This window comes from Hipposideros armiger, unplaced genomic scaffold (genome assembly GCF_001890085.2).
Source record: "Hipposideros armiger isolate ML-2016 unplaced genomic scaffold, ASM189008v1 scaffold_92, whole genome shotgun sequence".
NCBI classification, from domain to species: domain Eukaryota; kingdom Metazoa; phylum Chordata; class Mammalia; order Chiroptera; family Hipposideridae; genus Hipposideros; species Hipposideros armiger.
In genome coordinates, this window is record NW_017731442.1 from 3,294,456 (window position 1) to 3,312,342 (window position 17,887).

Below are 17,887 nucleotides of genomic sequence, written 5' to 3' on the forward strand. Positions count from 1 at the left end.
CATCCTAGAGTCACTCCGTCTTCCTTGCCCCTGACCATCAGCAGCCCTATGGGCCTCCCCTACCTTGTGCCATGGTGACTGCCTCTGATTCCTGGGCTGCTCCCCACAGAACACCTGGATAGCCTGGAGCTTCAGGAAACTGCTCCTGGAGTGTCTGTTTCCCCTTCCATTCCCAAGACTCCAGGAGACACCTAAGGTGGGGCTGGCTGAAACACTGCCACCTGCTTACTGGGCAGATCACAACTGGTTTTCTTACTTGCCCTCAGGTTTTTCTTGGCAGTTTTTTCTCGTCTAAGATGAAGTGTGGCCCAATGAACTGTCAGGGCCTTGTGCCACGTGGGCCTCTGATAGCCTTGGGCAATGGGGCATTCACTGGCAGGTGCTGTGCTATAGTGGGGGTGAGCAGGTGGGAGAGATGAGCTGATGGGGCCTCTAGGGGAACGTAGAGGGGCTGCACCCTGCAGGGAGGAATATCAGGATCCCAAGACTTCAGCTCACAGCTGAGAGAGCCTCTTATGCCTAGAACTCTGCTCAGCACCTGAGCCCTCTCTTTGATCCTGGAAAGTCACTTCCTGGACATCAAATGCAAACACAGCCCACTCTGGATCACCTCGGTATGATTTTTTGGTATTTATTTTTTGGTGGAGGTATTGTCTTGAGTGAGACCTGCCAGGTCCCAGACGACTCTCAAATAAAAGCACTAGGGGAAGAAAACGTGGGAAGATTCATGGAAGCGCTTTGGAAATAGGTGAGAGGGTGGGGATGCCAGTGAGTGACTTTGATTCTAGTAAGGAAAGTACAAGTTCTTGGAGTGAGTGTGTAAGAGAGAAAAGAACAGATGGGAGAAGCGAGAGAAAAGGAGAGGGGAAAGGATCTTTTTAGGGAGTGGGTGGGACACTCTAAAGCACCCCTCACTCACACCTACACTACCTTTCCCTCCTGTGGGACACTTTTCCCTGTGTCCCCCTGCCTCCTGGGTCCCTTATCCTCTCTACTCAGAAACCTCAGTCACCAGCTTCCGCCCTCCTTCCTGTATTTTCAAATCTCTCTGTCTCCAATCAGATTTGAAAGTGTGTGTATACATGCACATATAAAATTCACTGCCTAACACCCTCACTCTTTTATTTATTTATTTATTTATTTTTTCTCACCCTTTTATTCCCTGTTTTTTTAAGCCACTTTTTAGTTCGGGGGAGGAAATATTTGAAAGGTCAATTGGAAAATTAAAGATGGCTAATATCCTCATGCCCCTGGGAGGCCTAGTAGAGAGCCTGCCCACTGTCCCTCCCCCAGTGACACAAGTGACACAGCCAGGCAGTTTTGGGCCACCAGACAGGAGGGGCAGTGACTAAACAAAGGAGAACCCGGCACTCTAAAAATGGAGCAAGGTTTCAGATTTCCGCAGGAGCCAGCCCAGGTACCAGGTCTCCAATGGGTGGGCAGGTAGCCACCTGGAACACAGCAGTGACAAAGCAATGACAAAGCCACACAGAAATGTCCATATCATTTAATGGGTACGGGTGTACCTGGCACACAGGGTGGAGTGTGGGTGTGCAGATTCCTGCCTTTCCTGCCCAAAGCAGCCTGCGAAAGCAAAATAAATACAAAACAGAGAGGAGGAGGCAGAGGAGGAAAAGAAGGAGGCGAGGCTGATGAGAAGAGCAGAATGAACCTGTCGTCACTGAGCAGGTGAGGAACAGAGGACGAGGGCCACACCTGCGAACCCATGGGAGGACATGTTCCTTCTCTGTTTCTGGATCCTCTAAATTTTCCATGATGGAGAGGTGTCAATTTGTAATAACTTTATTTTTTATTTTTTTATTGAGATATAATTGATATATAACATTGTGTAAGTTTAAGGTGTACAACATATGGATCTGATGCATTTATGTATTGCAATATAATTACCATCATTAGCTAACACCTCCATCAGGTCAAATAATTATTTCTTTCTTGTGGTGAGAACATTTAAAATCTGGTCTCTTAGCAACTTTGAAATACATAATACAGTATTGCTAACTATAATCACAACACTGTGCATTAGAGCTCCAGAACTTATTGTTTTTCTAACTGGAAGTTTATAACCTTTAACCAAAATCTCCCCCTTCCCCCCATCCCCAGCCCCTGGTAACCACCATTCTACTCTCTGTTTCTAGGAGTTCAGCTTTTTTAGATTCCACATACAGGCATACCTCATTTTATTGTGTTTTGTTTTATTGAGCTTCATAGATGTTGCATTGTTTTACAAGTTGAAGGCAAGACCCTCCACCAGCAAAAAGATTATGACTTGCTCTATTGCGCTGGTCTGGAACATAACCCACAGTATCCTCAAGGTGTGCCTGTATAAATGAAATCATATAGTATTTTTCTTTCTCTGACTTATTTCACTTAGCATAATGCCCTCAACGTCCATCCATGTTGTAGCAAATGGCAGGACTTCCTTCTTTCTCACAGCTGCATAATATTCCATTGTGTACATATTACATCTTCTTTGTCCATTAATCCATTGGCACTTAGGTTGTTTCCATATCTTAACTATTGTCAATAATGCTGCGATGAACGTGGGGAGGCAAATATCTCTTTGAGATAGTGACTTTATTTCCTTTGGATAAATACCCAGAAGTAGAATTGCTGTATCATTTGGTAGCTCTATTTTTAACTTTTTGTGGTACCTCCAGACTGTTTTCCATAGTGGGTGAACAAGTACACATTCCCAACAACAGTGCAGAAGGGTTCCCTTTTCTCCACATCCTTACCAACACTTATTATCTCTTGTCTTTTTGATGATAGTCATGTAATGATAACTAAAAAACACAATGAAAGGGGGTGGGGGGAAGGCCAGAAAGATACATGGCAAAATGTTAGCAGAGATTTCTTCTGAAATGGGGAAAATTAGCAGTGATTTTTCTTTTGTTTCTTTTCACTTTTTCTGTTCTTTCCAAATTATCTAGAATGAGTACAAATGATCCTGAGAACCACAGGAAGAAAATACAAAAGAGTGGCTCTCTGACCTTAAAATAACAACAACAAAAAATGCAGGGCCTGCCGAGTGGCGTGTTGATTCAGAGCTGGCTTGGGACACCAGCTATGAGCAGCAGGGCCCCGGTTCAGATCCCACATGAGGGCCAGTGACACTGCCCTCTACAGCTAAGATGGTGAACAACAGCTCAACCTGGAGCTGGGATGCCGTGAGTCACCGGTGAAGGCGTAGGCTGCAGCCCCTGCTGCAGTGGGCTGCCCTAAGCTACGGTGTGTGGCCAGCAGCCAGCGTGAGCAGCCGGAAGCTGATGTGAGATGCCAAGAGCCGCCGTGAGCAGCCATCCAGAGGCCGGTGACCGATCTGCCTCACCCAGGAAGAGCACAATGATAATACCAACATGGACCAGTGAAGCAATGTCCTCCACAGCTAGACTGAAGAACAAAAGGACAGCAACTTGTCTGTTCCCCTCCTCCAATTCCCCAATTTAAAAAAAATCTTTTAAAAAAATGCAAAGGAAGAGAGACTGGGGCCAGTTAGGGTGACCTGGAGATGTTGAAAGACTAGGGGGAGTGAGAGAAGGGAAGATGGGGTCAGGGAAACTGAGGGCCTGTTTTGGGGAGCAGCCAGCTACAAAGTGCTCCTCAGTTATCTCGGGGGCCACCCTGAGTTGGGCCGGCCCAGCTCTCCCTATGCTCTCAGGCCAGCAGCAGAGAAGTCCTGCTGGGCAGCTTCTGGCCTGTCCCCATAGCACGGTAGTGACTTGTCCTCCCAGCCTACCCAAGCCGTCCTCCCCAGACCTGCCTCCAGCCGCTGCCTGCAGGCTAACTAAGGCAGTTTAAATGGAGAGACTGTGACCCTTGATTCCAGAGAGGCTGATTTAGAGGGATCAAGTTGGGCTTATTCTGTGCATGGGCCCTTAAAGAGGGAGAAACGACAGGAAGAGCAGGAAGGGCCCAGCCACACAGCAGGCAGCCAGGCCAAGAGGACCAGCTGGTGGCAATAAGTAGCTTGTTAGCACAGAAGAGGCAACACCAGTGACCAATAAAGACATCTTTATTGTCTCTTCCCAAGATACACAGTGGTTCTAACAGAGCTTCATTCACCCCCAGGCAGGCCAGGAAGAGGACAAAGGAGGAGCAAGGATAACATCCCACTTTTAGGAGTAAGGTAAGGTGGGGAGGGGCTGGCTGGGCATGGGGCCAGGGCTTGGGCAGGGGCTGAGGCTACAGGGTAAGCGTCTGGAGGACAGGGTAGGACTCGGGGAGGGGTTGGGGGACACTAGCAGGGCATCAGGAGAGTGAGGGGGCCAGGGGAGGGGCTGGGGGACAGGGAGGGCCTGAGGAGAGTGTGGCTGGGGCTCAAGAAGCCCTGGCTGCAGCTACGTAGATGTCCCTATAGCCCTTGATGTCCTTGACTTCACTGCTGCTGACGCGGACTTGCAGCTGGCGTAGCCCAGCTTTGAAGGGGTAGAGGTCCAAGTGAATTTGGATAGTGTGTCCAGCCACCAGAGTCCCAAGGCTGAAAGTCAAAAAGAGCCTGTGAGAGCCTTGAGGAGTAACTGCTGGGGTGGGTGACTTGGTTTCCCCTTCTGGTTGGTAAGCACTTCCCACCTCCCAATACCAAAGAGCTAATCTTCTCTGAAGAGGGCGGGAAAGTGGGAACAAGGAGGCACTATTCAGGGCACTGAGGACCATCCTGTGACCCCATGAGGTACCCCTTATCAGAGACCAGCATGAGACAGGTGAATGGTGATAACACTTACTCATTGGATATCTGCCCATGAATGAGGCCACTTCCCTCTAGCACCATCTTGCAGTGACTCAGAGCCACCGTCCGGGTGTTAGTGAGGGTGACGTGGACTCTCAGTGCCTTGCCCACCTCAGCTCTTTCAGGCACCTGTGTGGAGAGAAGACAGGGATATTGTGGGTAACTGGCCTCATTTCTGCACTCCAATTCAGTAATCTCACTCCCCCATCCCTCTGTTGACCACAGGGACTATTTATTTAGAGCTAAGCCACTACATTTTGGGAGAAAAGAATATGAGTTGAGAGTACTCAAGGTTAACACATTAAGCCTGGCCTGTCTTAATAGGTCACATTACTTCAGGAAGCCACCACCAATTGGGAATTGGCACTAAGTTGAAATCTATTTCCCTCTCCACCATCTAGTTCAGGATGGCAATTAGATTTCAATTTAAATACTAGCTCCAATCCATTCATTGTGGCTAAAAGGAATGCTGTGTTAAAAAGGATTCCTAGGACAAATCCATAGTCAGTGAGAGTGCCATAATTGATTAGTAGTGTCTGACACAGGCATGGGATTAGGAACCGGTGTTATGTATGCTATCCACATGCTATCAGCGATGTCATTCTGAGGCCAAGGTCACAGGATATATTAATGGCAAACCCAGGTCCTTTCCCCCATGCTTCTCTGTCTTCATATACATCAGCAGAAACACTCTGAGTTTTTCCAGGTACATTCAGGGCATGACATGTGAGGTCTGTCATAGGGCAGCATGACCTTGGCCTGTGAGTGGGAGGCAGAGATTCTGTCCTACTTACTTCTACAGCCCTGGTGCCCAGCGTAGTGCCAGCCAAATGATGGATATTTGGTAAATGAGTGTGGAAATGAAATGACCTCTGACCACCCAGATCCTATTGTGATTATGTTCTGGCTCAACCAGAGAATCGAGAAGGAAGAACACCTCCTGACTTCTCTGGAATTCAAACAAAAGATTCAAGTTTCTTGTACTCTAATAAGGGTGCCAAAGTATAGGCAAAAGAAACCTTTGGAATCCATCATAGTCACACAAATCATCCCCAGGTCCCTTACCAATGGGGACCAATTAATAGCCTACTTGGCATCTGATGTGTTTGCATTGGATCCCGTTATAACCAGGCTCCAGGTAACGGGCAGAACTCTCACCTCAGCACCAGGCTGCCTACACCACTGTTTGCCCCACCGTGGAGACTGCCTGGCTTCACTTGGCCTGACATCATGCCTAGGTGAAAGCCATTAGGCGGCCAAATGGTTTATGATACAGAGCCACTCAATTCTTGTTGCGGAGGTGGGGGAAAAGGTGTGCTGCTGGAAATCCACCAGGTGCAAAGTCAGGTTTGTACTAGGCCAAGGGGAAGTCTTTCAGAGCGGGAGGAAAAGGTGGGGAAAGGAGGCTTTGAGGAAAGGAGCCCTGGTAATAGGAGATGGGGAACAACAGCCTGCCCTTCATTTATTCTTCCTCCACTTGTATCCCTTCCTCATGCAGTGGCCTCACCAGCCCCTTAAGCCTCTGAACTCAAATCTGAGGCTCACCTTTCATTTATTTCCCCTTTCTTCTTACCCCCATCTTATCAGCAATCCCCTTTTGAATTTGACTTATTTCTTTCAAATCTCTCTCCCCAACTCCAATTCCGTCATTACCTTTCTTGTCTCTGCGTCTGCAAAGCTATTGTCTCACTTAAAATGCCTTCATCTCCACCTCATGTCTCTATATAGTGTCTTCCTATATCCTCCATTCCATTTGTATCTTGTCAAATGTCACCTCCTCTGGGAAGACGTCATGCTCAGCCCTGCGCTTTGCACAGAGCACAAAAGATCAAACCATACTGCGCTTTAGTCATCTATTTGGTGTTGAGGCAGGGGCTGTGTCTCATTTGCTGCTGTACACTCAGGTCCAGGGTTGGGTGAGTTAGAGGGCCCCTGAGTCCCATTTCTGCCCAGATGTCTCACCTCAATAGATAAGTGGGGAAGCTCCAGAGAGATGTCTTTCAGGACCAGTATGAACCTCCTCATCCCCTCCACCTTGGCAATGCCAGACACACGGATCAGCTTCTCATCCGTCAGCTTGTTTCTGTAATTGTTGTAGGGTAGCAAAAGTGGCCACTGTATCTCTAAGTACAGACAAAAGACATCTTGAGTCTGGGGAATAGTCTCAGAAAGAAAGAGAGGGCTGGGGAAGGAAACATATGTGAGAGAGGAAAAGGTAGGGTGTGCGAGAGAATATGTGTGTGAGTCTAGATGGATGTGTGAAAGTGTCTGTGTGTGTGTATGTGAGAGAGACAGATAGTGTGCTTACCCTGCCCCTTTTGCCCCCAGAGGTCACTGCTATGTTTCACCTGGTGGGATGGCAGCAGAGAGGTACAGCACTTGGCATTCAACTTCATGCCAACAGCAGCTTCACTGCCCGGCGTGTGTGTGTGTGTGTGTGTGTGTGTGTGTGTGTGTGTGTGTGTGTGTGTGTGTGTTGGGATGCAAGGGGTCTCTGTGTGATCTGGTTGGGCCAGCCCAGCTTTGTTCATGACCCCAAAGTTACCTTCCCTATAGGTAACTTTCCAGGCCGTCCTCATACTCACCCTCCCCAAAGTCCAGGTTTAAGTGCACTGTTTGCCTCCAGAGGGGCTCCCGGGTGCCACCGTTGTGCAGCAGGGCCTGCGCACAGAAGCGCACCTCCAGTCTGATGGGCCCCCGGGGGTGGGCGCTGTCTGGCACCCTGCCGGCACGCAGCTTCAGCAGCAGGTCCTGGCCCCACTCAGGTGTCCCGGCCAGGTGAAGCTGCAGCCACACTGGTTGATTCCGAAAGCCCCCAGACCCCAGCAGATCCAGGAAGGGTGAAAAGGTCCTCCCTGATCTCAGCATTTTCCGGGAAGCCTTTATGAACACAGACCGCTCCTCAGGGGACCCTGACAGAAAGGAGAGACAGGAAAGACATCAGTGGGAGGGGTGGAGAGGACCTTCTTTGGGAAAGAAGCCACTCAACAACTCCCAGCTCCGCTCCCGAAGCCCCAACCACAGGAATAGCTGCGTCAGGAGGCAATACAGCATCATGGCTGAGAACATGGGGCTGGCTGTTGCTTGGTGATGGGTTCAAATCCTTGCTCTACCGTAGTCCCTTAATCTCTCAGTGCTCAGTTCTATCATCTGTAACCTGGGGATATCTCCTTGCCTCATAGAGTTGCCAACAATGTGGGCTAAAGGAGTTATTCTTTTTCGTCAATATTGCCACCATCATCACTGTCATCATTATTAAAGCCAGGGGCTTATCTCCCCTGCCAGCATCCTCACTTCTAAAATATATGCCCATGCCTTTTATATAGAGTGTCAGCTCTTGTCCTTGGGGGCTACTCAACCTTCAGGTTTAACTGCAACTCACCCCAAACTGTGGACCTCTGTAGAGGCACTGTTCCAAGCACTTTCTGCATGTTTCTTCATTTCACCCTCACAACATCCCTCTGAGATGCTGTTAACCCATTTTACAGATTAGAAAGTGGAGGCATGGGGATGGTAAGAATATGTCCAGGCTTATACAGCTAGAACATAGCAAGCCTTTGATTAGTACTCAGGCAGCCTGACTTCACTCTGTCCTTCATCACAGGGACATCTACTCCCTTCCATAGGCTCAGGAGCCCTTTCTCTCCATGAGCTTCCACGTCTCCCCTTTCTGCCAAGACATAAGGAAACCATGAGGTGACCCTAGGATGGAGGTGCCAGATAAAATAAAGGACATTCAATTCAATTTGAATTCCAGATAAACAACACATACTTTTTATTATAAGACTTATATGCAATATTTGAGACATACTAATAAAATATTTATCTGAATTTATCTGGAATTCAAATTGAACTGGGTACCCTGTGTTTTTATTTGCTAAACCCAGCAACCCCGAACCTGGCACCACATGACCAGGATCCAGGCAAGCCCTGGGAGTTTGCCATAAGGAGGTTAGTAGGTGGTAATCGTTTTAACGTGGGAGCCATCCCATCAGGAAGCAACACAAAGGAAGTTATACCCACCTCCCTCCTCAAATCCCTGGGCCCCAGGCACCTTCTGGATACTTGTAGAAGCTGGTGATATTCTGGCGCTGGTCTGACCCTGCCATCTTGGTGCTGATTTCCTTCCCGATGGAACTGCCATTATGGGCTAAGATTTCCTGGGCCTGGCCATCCCCAAACAGCCAAATGACTTCATCGGCGTTCACCTCGGCATACACAAATGGGGTGTCATAGGCCAGGTGGACCTCTCCTTCCCTGATGGCCTTCACAGAGGCTGGGCCACAGCAGAACAGGCCTGTGCAGGGAACAGGAGTTATGGACGGCTAACATGATTGTAGGCATGTGGACCGGGGCAGCTGGTCATGATTGTGGGAAGTCGGGAGATCAGATGGGGAAGAGCAGTGTGGCATTAATGCCTGTCTGCAGTTACCATTAATTCAGCTGACCCTCATGGCCACCCTGTGAAACTGCAGTTACCAGCATCATCTTCCCGACTCTATAGGTGAGGAAGAGACTGAGAGGGCCTATGATTTCTCCGAGTCACCCAGCTGCCAATGGCAAAGTTAGATGCCTGACCTGAAGCTGTCTCTGCTATGACTTTGGGAAGGGGACGAAGTCAGAAAAACACCGCTCCTTTCTAGCCTCCTGCTCATCCTGATGGGCCTTTCCACGGAGCCCAGACCCTTCCATGGTGGTCCTCACTCACCGCTGCTGGTTTGCTGGGGGGTGGGATCCAGGACCTGCCACCCATTGTACCCTGGCGGGAGATCTTTCCGGATCATCCAGCACTCATTCCAGACATGGAAATTCCTACAGAAAGGAGACAAGAACTCATGTTTTCAGGGAGTTTGCCAGGTATGAGACACTATCCTAAGTGCTTTATATCATTGTTTCTTCAACTTTTTTTTTAACTTTTTATTTGGAAGTAATTTCAAGCTTACTGTAGAGTTATAAGAATAGTACAAAGAACATCCTATACCCAATTTATCTATTGTGAACATTTTGCCCTATTTGCTTTATCATTGCCTTTCTTTCAATACGGATATGGCAATTTGTTTATTTTTCTACTTCAGTGCACATTTCCTTAGAATAGGGATATTCCCTTACATAATCTTGTACAGTTGTCAATCTCATATATTTAATATTGATACAATAATTTTATCTAATTTACTGTCTATATTTCAATTTTATCAGTTGACCTAGTAATGTCCTTTATAGCATTCTTTTCCATCCAGTCCAGGGTCACACCTTGCATTTAGTTGTCCAATATGCTCTATCTCCTTTCATCTGGATCAGTTCCTCAGTCTTTGTTTTATTACATTGGCATTCTGTTTATTTATTTGTTTCCTTGTTTTACCAGAGGGCCCCTCATTTGGGGCTTGTCTGGTGTATCCTTGTGACTAGACTCAGGTTATAAACTCACAGGCAGAATTCTACATGAGTGATAAATCCTCCTCAGTTAAACCACTGCTCGAATTCACACAACTCAAAGGTCTTACCTGGAAATTGGCTGGAAAAGGAAAAATAGGAAATCAGATTTGCGGTAGAGCAGAGGAGAAAGGAACCAGGGGAAGAGACTGGAGATACAAAAATAAAGGGACACACAGAGATACACACACACACACACACACACTCACTCACACACTCTCATTCACACTCACACACACACACTCACACACTCACATTCACACACACTAGTGCACTAGTGCACACAGGGAGGGAGTGAATATGTATGTATGTGTAGGGAGAGGAAGAAGTTGAGAAAGACTGAAGGAAGTAGGAAGCTAGTTCAGGCTTCGCCCTGACAGGGGAAACAGAGAATGGTGCAAACAGAAAGACCCAATGAAGGAAGAATAAAATGAATGCAGATTTTGAGGTCAGTATTCAGAAGGTGCACAATCTATTCATTTGGTTGTGGGCTTCAGAATGTTATCCCATAGTCTCTGTCTCTGAAATGAGTTTGATGTAAAGATCTAATTACCCAGAACAGTCTCCTGGGTTGGGGACTTGTTCTCTGAGCATCAGTAACAAGATACAGGGCAATACTGCCTCACAGCTATTACAGAAAGAAACAGGTCAGTTTTCCTACTCTACCTGGGATAGAGCAGACATCTGTTTGAGACAGTGCCCCTTACCATATTTTGTCTTGTTTCTTAGCTGATAGCATCTCTGCATTTCGGTCATAGTAGGTGTCGATGGTCAAGTTTCCATCCACGTTGTGTGCAGAACGGAAATTAGAAACAACACGGGTTGGAACACCTAAGCATCTCATTACTAATGTGAAGAAAAGCATGGAGAATCAGTGAGTTCATTTCAAGCAGAATCATTGGTCTCCCAAGCATACTTTCTAACTCTCTAGCTGGACGAGAAAAGAAAAGCCAAGATTCTTGCAGACCCATACCTGTAACTCCTTTATCCTTAGAGCACCTCACCCAGGCCCTGCTGCCTACCTGCCCTGTTGATGGTCTCCATTCCACCAGGAGAAAATAAATCATTTGAGGGTAATTTAAAACAATTAACAACTCAATTTGTCATTTAGAAATGTTTCCATTCAGCGACTTTCCAAATTCAAAACAACCTAAAACATTTGATAATTCTAAAGAAAAATTTAAAACTCTAGGCCTATAGTGTGGCCAGTATCAGAGGAGAAATTGTGTGACCTTAGGTAAGTAGCTTAACTTCTCTGGGCCTTTGTCCCCTAGTGTCACAAAATAAGGAGTTGGACCAGATGATTTTCAGTTTGGAAATTCTGGATCTGTAATTCTACTGAAAGACAAGGGTTTGGAGGAGGTCAGAAAGAAATCAGAGAATGGATAGAAGAGCAAGATAGACTTAACAGATCCATGGAAGACTTCAGAGACAAAAGGAACTTGTGTGTATGAGGCAATGACCATCTTTGATAAGGCAACAGCACCCCCTTGTGGCTCTTAGGATCATGCTACAAAGGCTTTTTAAAGCTGAGTTAAAATTTCACAGATCTAGTCACACGAAGCAGACATTAGATCACCACCACCATCACACACACACACACCCCACACTCCACCCCACGCCCCACCCCACCCCCACACACCGCACAACACACACACACACACACCTACACCTACACCTGTCCAGGGCCAGATAAAATCAAGCCAATAACCAGGTGTGACCTTTGGAACATAGATCCCTACCTATGCCAGCAAGCTGAGTTTAAAGATAGGTTTAGAGCCGGCCGAGTGGCGCGGTGGTTAAGAACTGGCTTGGGACACCAGAGGACCCCGGTTCGGATCCCACATATAAGGGCCAGTGACACTGCCCTCCACAGCTAAGATGCTGAACAACAGCTCAACCTGGAGCTGGGCTGCCGTGAGTCGCCNAAATAGACCATGCCCAGCTCTACCTCTGAATGGTCCCTACCCCTTTTCCAATCTATACGTGTCCCCACTGTAACCACACTTCAAGCAAAATTCAGCATCTACCTCCTCCAGGAAACCCTTCCCAGACACTTCAGAACATGGCAGTATATTAGCATCTGTAACAATATTTTAATATCTAGCTAATATTTACTGTTATTAAGATCAGGCTCTATATGCATTATCTCCTATCCCTATAAACACCCAACAACCTATTATTAACTCCATATTACTGATGAGCAGGCAGAGATCAGTGAGGTTAAGTAAATTTCCCAGTGTTGCTTGCCTACTAAGTGGCAAAATTGTCATTTAAATCTAGACAGTTTGACTCCAGAATCTAGCTCTTAATCTCTGGCCTGTGCTATTCCTCTGGAGGTTCCTCATCACCATCACCACCTTTTTTTTTCTTCAAGTAAATGAATATCATACTTTATTCAAATAAAAACATAATGAACAGACCTAAGAGGAGCTGTTCTGGTGGAAAAACTGGGGCGGAGTCGCCCTGGCTTCTCTGTAAGGCCCTAGGGATCCAAAGAACACAAAAACCACAGTTCCACCTCAACCTTCTCTTCCTAAAATGCCAGCTGCTCAGGGCAGAACCAGCTCCAGGACCCACTTGGTCTCTCTCCTGGTCTGCAATTTCTTAGACTGTGAGCCACTTATTTGTGAGTTAATCAGGTACTGCTATGTTGTTTCTTTGACATATTATTTTCATTTAATGGTGTCTACATGATTAACTATATTGTTTGATTGTTTACACCCAGCACTCAGCATTCAAATAGCTGCTGGCAGGAGAACGGCTTTCTCAGCTGGCTTCACAAGTTAAATCATTAGGTCCTTTGCAGCAAATATAACACAGGATTAATATCCATAATATATTAAAGTTTCTATAAATATTAAGAAGTATTGCTGTAATCAGAGAAATGAAAACTAAAACAATAATGAGATCACTTCTTTGATTCATTCAAAAATATTTAAAAGAATACTCTTAACCTATTTTGTAAGGGTATAGATGGAAATAGACTATCTCATATATTTGATGGAGGGAGTGTAAATTCATATCAACTTTTTAGAGAAATTGGTTGATATTGAAGGGTAGAATATGCCATCCCAAAATATGCCACTTTAGCATAAAGGTTATTTCGAGCTAAAGGCAATTGAGAAGAAGCAGATATAAGAAAAACTCTGTCCTGCCCCCATTTGCCTAAAAGCAGGACATGCATTTGTAAAGGTGTCCTCCCTCCTCTCTATCAGGAAGAACAGAAGTTCATCACCAGGGACAGCTCTAGACCCTCATCAGCACAGAGAAGCACTGGAGGAGTCTGTACAACTATTAACCGGCCCTTATCTTCCATTAGTTCCCCCATATAGTTACTATCCTATAATTTGCTGCCCTAGAAACTCAAAGTCCTTTCCTTTTTCTTTCACTTCTCTAAAAATGCATTATTTTTTTTGTTAAGATGCTATAGAAGCCCAAGTTCTAACCACCCCTTTAAGTTACTCATCACTGTATGCTCCTATGTGTATGTGCAATGCACATGTTAATAAACTATTTGTTTTTCTCTTATTAGTCTGTCTTTTTTCAGTCTAATTTATAGGTCCCCAGCCAAGGAACCTAANTTAAAAAAAAATTAAAGACAGGTTTATCCCACTCCTCTACTGCTCAGGAGGAGCAGATGGTGCCTACTGAGGCTGCTGAGAGGATTACAGGGCTTTGAAACATAAAAGGACAATTGAGATTGACCAATCTTTTTGTTTCAATTCATTCAAGAGCCCCAAAGAGTGCCACTGGTCCACAATCACTTGTCCACTCCCAGCACATCTTCTGGGCTTTTCACAAGCCCTTAGCAAGAGTGAGAGCTAGACCAGGGTTATAAGTGGCCAGAAGCAGCTTGACAGGAGCAGAGCTGCCCTTGCTCAATGGCCTCAGAACTCTAGGGCCTGAGAGTGGGAAGAGGTATGCAGATGCAGCAAGGATGCAGACCTTGTCCCGCTGATCCCAGGGTCTAAAGGCCCAAGCCCTCCTCCATAATACCTGCCTAGTCAGGGGCTTCCCATCCAGGGCAAATTTGACTATACTAAATGCTGAGCATTTCCCAGTGAAAACAGATGAGCAATGTGATTTGAACACAGATTTAAACCTCTCCTCTGTTGGCAGCACCTATATATAACGGCGATGCTCTATTGCCCCTCTCAGAAAAATCTAGAACTTTGTCCCTTGTCTCTGTCCTCCCTGCTCTGCGCTCCCTCATTCTCCAACTCAGACAACCCATGAATTCAGCTAACAATGATTGAGCACCACAGTGTAACAGGAAAAAGGCAGGCAGGCACCTCAGTACTTTCCATCTTTCCCTATCTTTATAGATAATCTGATCAATGATTTTGCAGTAAATTGTAAATAACTAATAATGCATAAAACATTGATGCCCTTTAAAGGTAGTTAGCAAAGTAGCGAATCTCTAATTGTAACTTCTCAAGAAACTCTCTGAGAACTATTTGGGAGCTGCCAGCTCTGCCTGCAGGTGAGATCAGCTCTCCCAGACCATCTGCTTGTACCTCAAGCTTTCCCCGATCTGTCCCAGACTCCTTGAGCTTAGAAGCCTGAGCAGGGGACAGAAAGAAGCCAATTTTGCCTCCACTTTGGGACCACAAGCTTCTCTATCTAGGTGACTGTTTATTTATTTATTTATTTATTTATTTATTTATTTATTTATTTATTATTTATTAGCCGAGCCATCCTGCAGCTCAGCAGCAGCTCAGCTTAGGTTGGGAATCGAACCGGCGAGCCTGTTGCTCAGAGCTCGCACTCTTGAGCAAGCTCTAAACCAACTAACTGAGCCACTCGGCCGGCCCCTAGGTGACCATTTTAATAGTCTAACTGCTCCATCAAGGAGATTGCAGACTAAAACAGGCCAACCTCCCTCCTGGGTAAATGTACAGGGTTCCTCGAGACTATAGAACATGCTGGTTAAGAGCTGAATGCCCACCACTCCTTAGCTGTGGGGCTGTAGGCAAGCCACAGTTAATTCATGTGAAAATGGAGATATCAGAGCCCGACCTCAAAGGGTTATAATGAAAATGAAATGAGTGATTCTGCACTTCTGTCTCCCCTCACTCACCAGTACACATAACAGCTGCAAAGACCCAGCACTGTCCGTACTTCACAGGCTGCCCGCCCCTGGCTGACCACTGCCGTAGGATGGCCACGCTGCCGTTCCACTCCAGTGGGCTGACCCCCGTGGAGTAGTCCTCGCTCCAATTCCCCTGCAGCACACCATTGTCATCATTGCTGTTGATCTGCAAAGAACACATGGGTGGGGTTCCACAGTGCCCAGGGGAAGCTCGGGCTGTCCGCAGACAGGGGTGGGGAAGCTCCCGCATCCTTACCATGGCGCTCACCACCCTGCAGACATACACCACGTTGTTCCTCTGGGAGTAGTCTTTGGCCGGGTTCTCTAAGAAGTACAGGCTCCTGTTCAGGATCTCAAAGCAGATATCTATGATGTCCTCTTCAAACTTCCAGGTGAGTGTAAAGGACAAAAAAAGAGAAGCATAAAAGGGTCTAGAATTCTGAAACTTCAAGTCAGTATAGACTTTTAGGGAAGGGTGTATGGGGGTGGGGGTGGAGCTAAATATCAGACAACGGCCTGCCTTCAAAGAGCTTATAAATCAAATTGGGAATGTATTCAATTCAGAATTCTCAAAAACTGACCTGTGTGGCTGACCTGATGGGAAATGCAAACAGAATTCGGAGAGATGAAAGATTTTTGTTGACTGAAGAGATCAGAGAAGGTTATTGGATCTGGTGGGCTTTGAAGGATGAGGTAGACAGGAAGAGAGGAGGGTGGGGGCATTTGCCTGAGGTCTTTGCACATGGTTGGTACCAAGGACAGGGGCTTAGAGATTCTCACTTCTGGAGGACTTGTGGGAAAAGATCAGAGGGATCCGTATAGGGCCAGGCACGTGAGAAGGAGAAGAGAGTGGAGGGCCTTAAATCAAGTAGAGGATTCAGCTGATGCTGTCAGCACAGAAGCCAGTGTAGGTTCATGACATTCATTTACAGCACATATTTGTGACGAGTTGCAACCCTTTTGGCTGCCAAATGCGCTAGTATTTGTCTCAGTTTCAAAAAATTACACAAGTTGTCACAGTTGGAGAACAGGGAAACTGATCTTCCTCAGCAAGGCTCTGTGCTTCCCCCAACTGCTGTTGTGTGTGCGCACAGGGCTGAGAAGGCAACGGGAGGAAGAGAGAAACTACACCAGCCATGGTTGGTGGTTAACAGTGGAAAAGTTGCCCAGAGTCAAAGGTCCACTAGCTCTGTATACTGACTGGACAGTTAATGTTATTAAAGAATTGCTATTCATGTTTTCAGTTGTGATAATGTATTGTGGTGGTTTTTCAGAAAGAGTCATGAACTTTTAGAGCTATATTCTGAAATATGACTGGCTTACATGATATGGCATTTGTAATTTTGCTTAAAAAAAAAAATCCAGTGATGAGGTGGGGTGTGGGGGTGGAGGAGTGTAGACCAGGGATCAGCAAACTTTTTCTGTAAAGGGCCAGATAGTGAATATTTTAGGCTTTGTGGGCCAGAGGGACTCTGTCTCAACTACTCAACTCTGCTGCTGTAGCACAAAAGCAGCCACAGACGACACCTAAACAAATGAGCATGTGCTCCAATAAAATGGTATTAATGGACACTGAAGTTTGAACTTCATATAATTTGCACATCACAAAATATTATTTAAAAAATTTTGTTTTCAACAATTTAAAAAATATGAAAACAATTCTTAGCTCATAGACCATGCATAAATAGGCAGTGGGCTATATTTGGCCCAAGGGCTATAGATGGCAAACCCCTGGTATGGATGAAACAAGATTCAACCTAAATTGATCACTTATTGAGGCTGAGAGACAGGTTCATGGAGGTTCATTATACTAGTCTGCCTACTTGGATTATGTTCTACGTTTTTCATAATAAAATATTAAAAACTAAAAAGGAAAGGCATCTCCCCTCCCTTCCTTGCCTCTTTTACTGGATGGGAAATTGGCCCAGCACTGCGCACCCTGACTTTTGTTAGTGGCCCTTGGTGAGCCCACCTTCCCGTGATAGTGTTACCTGCCCATAGTTCCAGGGCCAGGAGGTGATGAATCTTTCATGACCCTTGTACACAAAGCCATAGTCCATCATGATGTACTCCTGCAGCAGTATTTCACTTGGCAGGTAGACGTCATCCTCTGAGCGGTTAAGAGTAGTGGAGGGGGTAAAACCCCAAACCAAAAAACAGAGGAATAAGATTGAAAAACAGTAATAAAAGTATCTTGCTGGAAAATAGGAGAAGCAGTAGGTTGATGATAATAGAAATCAAGAGTGGACCCCTTAAACATCTACTATGTGCTTAGTTTCTAGAGGCCAGAGAGATCATCTATACTTGAAAAAAAATAATGAATATCTTTTCCTGATAGCAAAAGTGGCAAGCTTGTTGTAGAGATTTGGAAAATACAGATGATGGAAAGAAACCAATGAAAATCACTCATTCCCATTACTCAGAGACACCCACCATTACATGTTGGTGTGTTCTGGCCAGTCTTTCTCTGCACATATATGTGATACAGTTACATATCACACATATATGTAATGCAATTACATATCACATTGTGTTCCATCTCCTAATCTGTTTCAATTAACATCACACTATGAACATTTTCATCATGCTATTAAAAATTCTTTGTAGGGCCGGCC

The 17,887-nt window shown here is 45.9% G+C and overlaps 1 protein-coding gene across 1 annotated transcript in view; it reads right to left on the bottom strand.

The window, feature by feature from the left end:
* Positions 1-4,338: 4,338 nt before the first annotated feature.
* The window catches only part of TGM7 (transglutaminase 7), a 37,323-nt gene continuing 23,774 nt past the window's right edge, over positions 4,339-17,887 (bottom strand). Inside the window, exons 2-11 of the mRNA XM_019644869.1 lie at positions 17,264-17,382; positions 15,529-15,657; positions 15,261-15,438; positions 10,885-11,023; positions 9,456-9,559; positions 8,802-9,044; positions 7,333-7,659; positions 6,710-6,870; positions 4,743-4,876; positions 4,339-4,498 (exon numbers count right to left, since the gene is read on the bottom strand). Coding sequence (XP_019500414.1) covers positions 4,339-4,498; positions 4,743-4,876; positions 6,710-6,870; positions 7,333-7,659; positions 8,802-9,044; positions 9,456-9,559; positions 10,885-11,023; positions 15,261-15,438; positions 15,529-15,657; positions 17,264-17,382 — 1,694 coding nt within the window. The remainder of the gene's footprint in view (positions 4,499-4,742; positions 4,877-6,709; positions 6,871-7,332; positions 7,660-8,801; positions 9,045-9,455; positions 9,560-10,884; positions 11,024-15,260; positions 15,439-15,528; positions 15,658-17,263; positions 17,383-17,887) is intronic.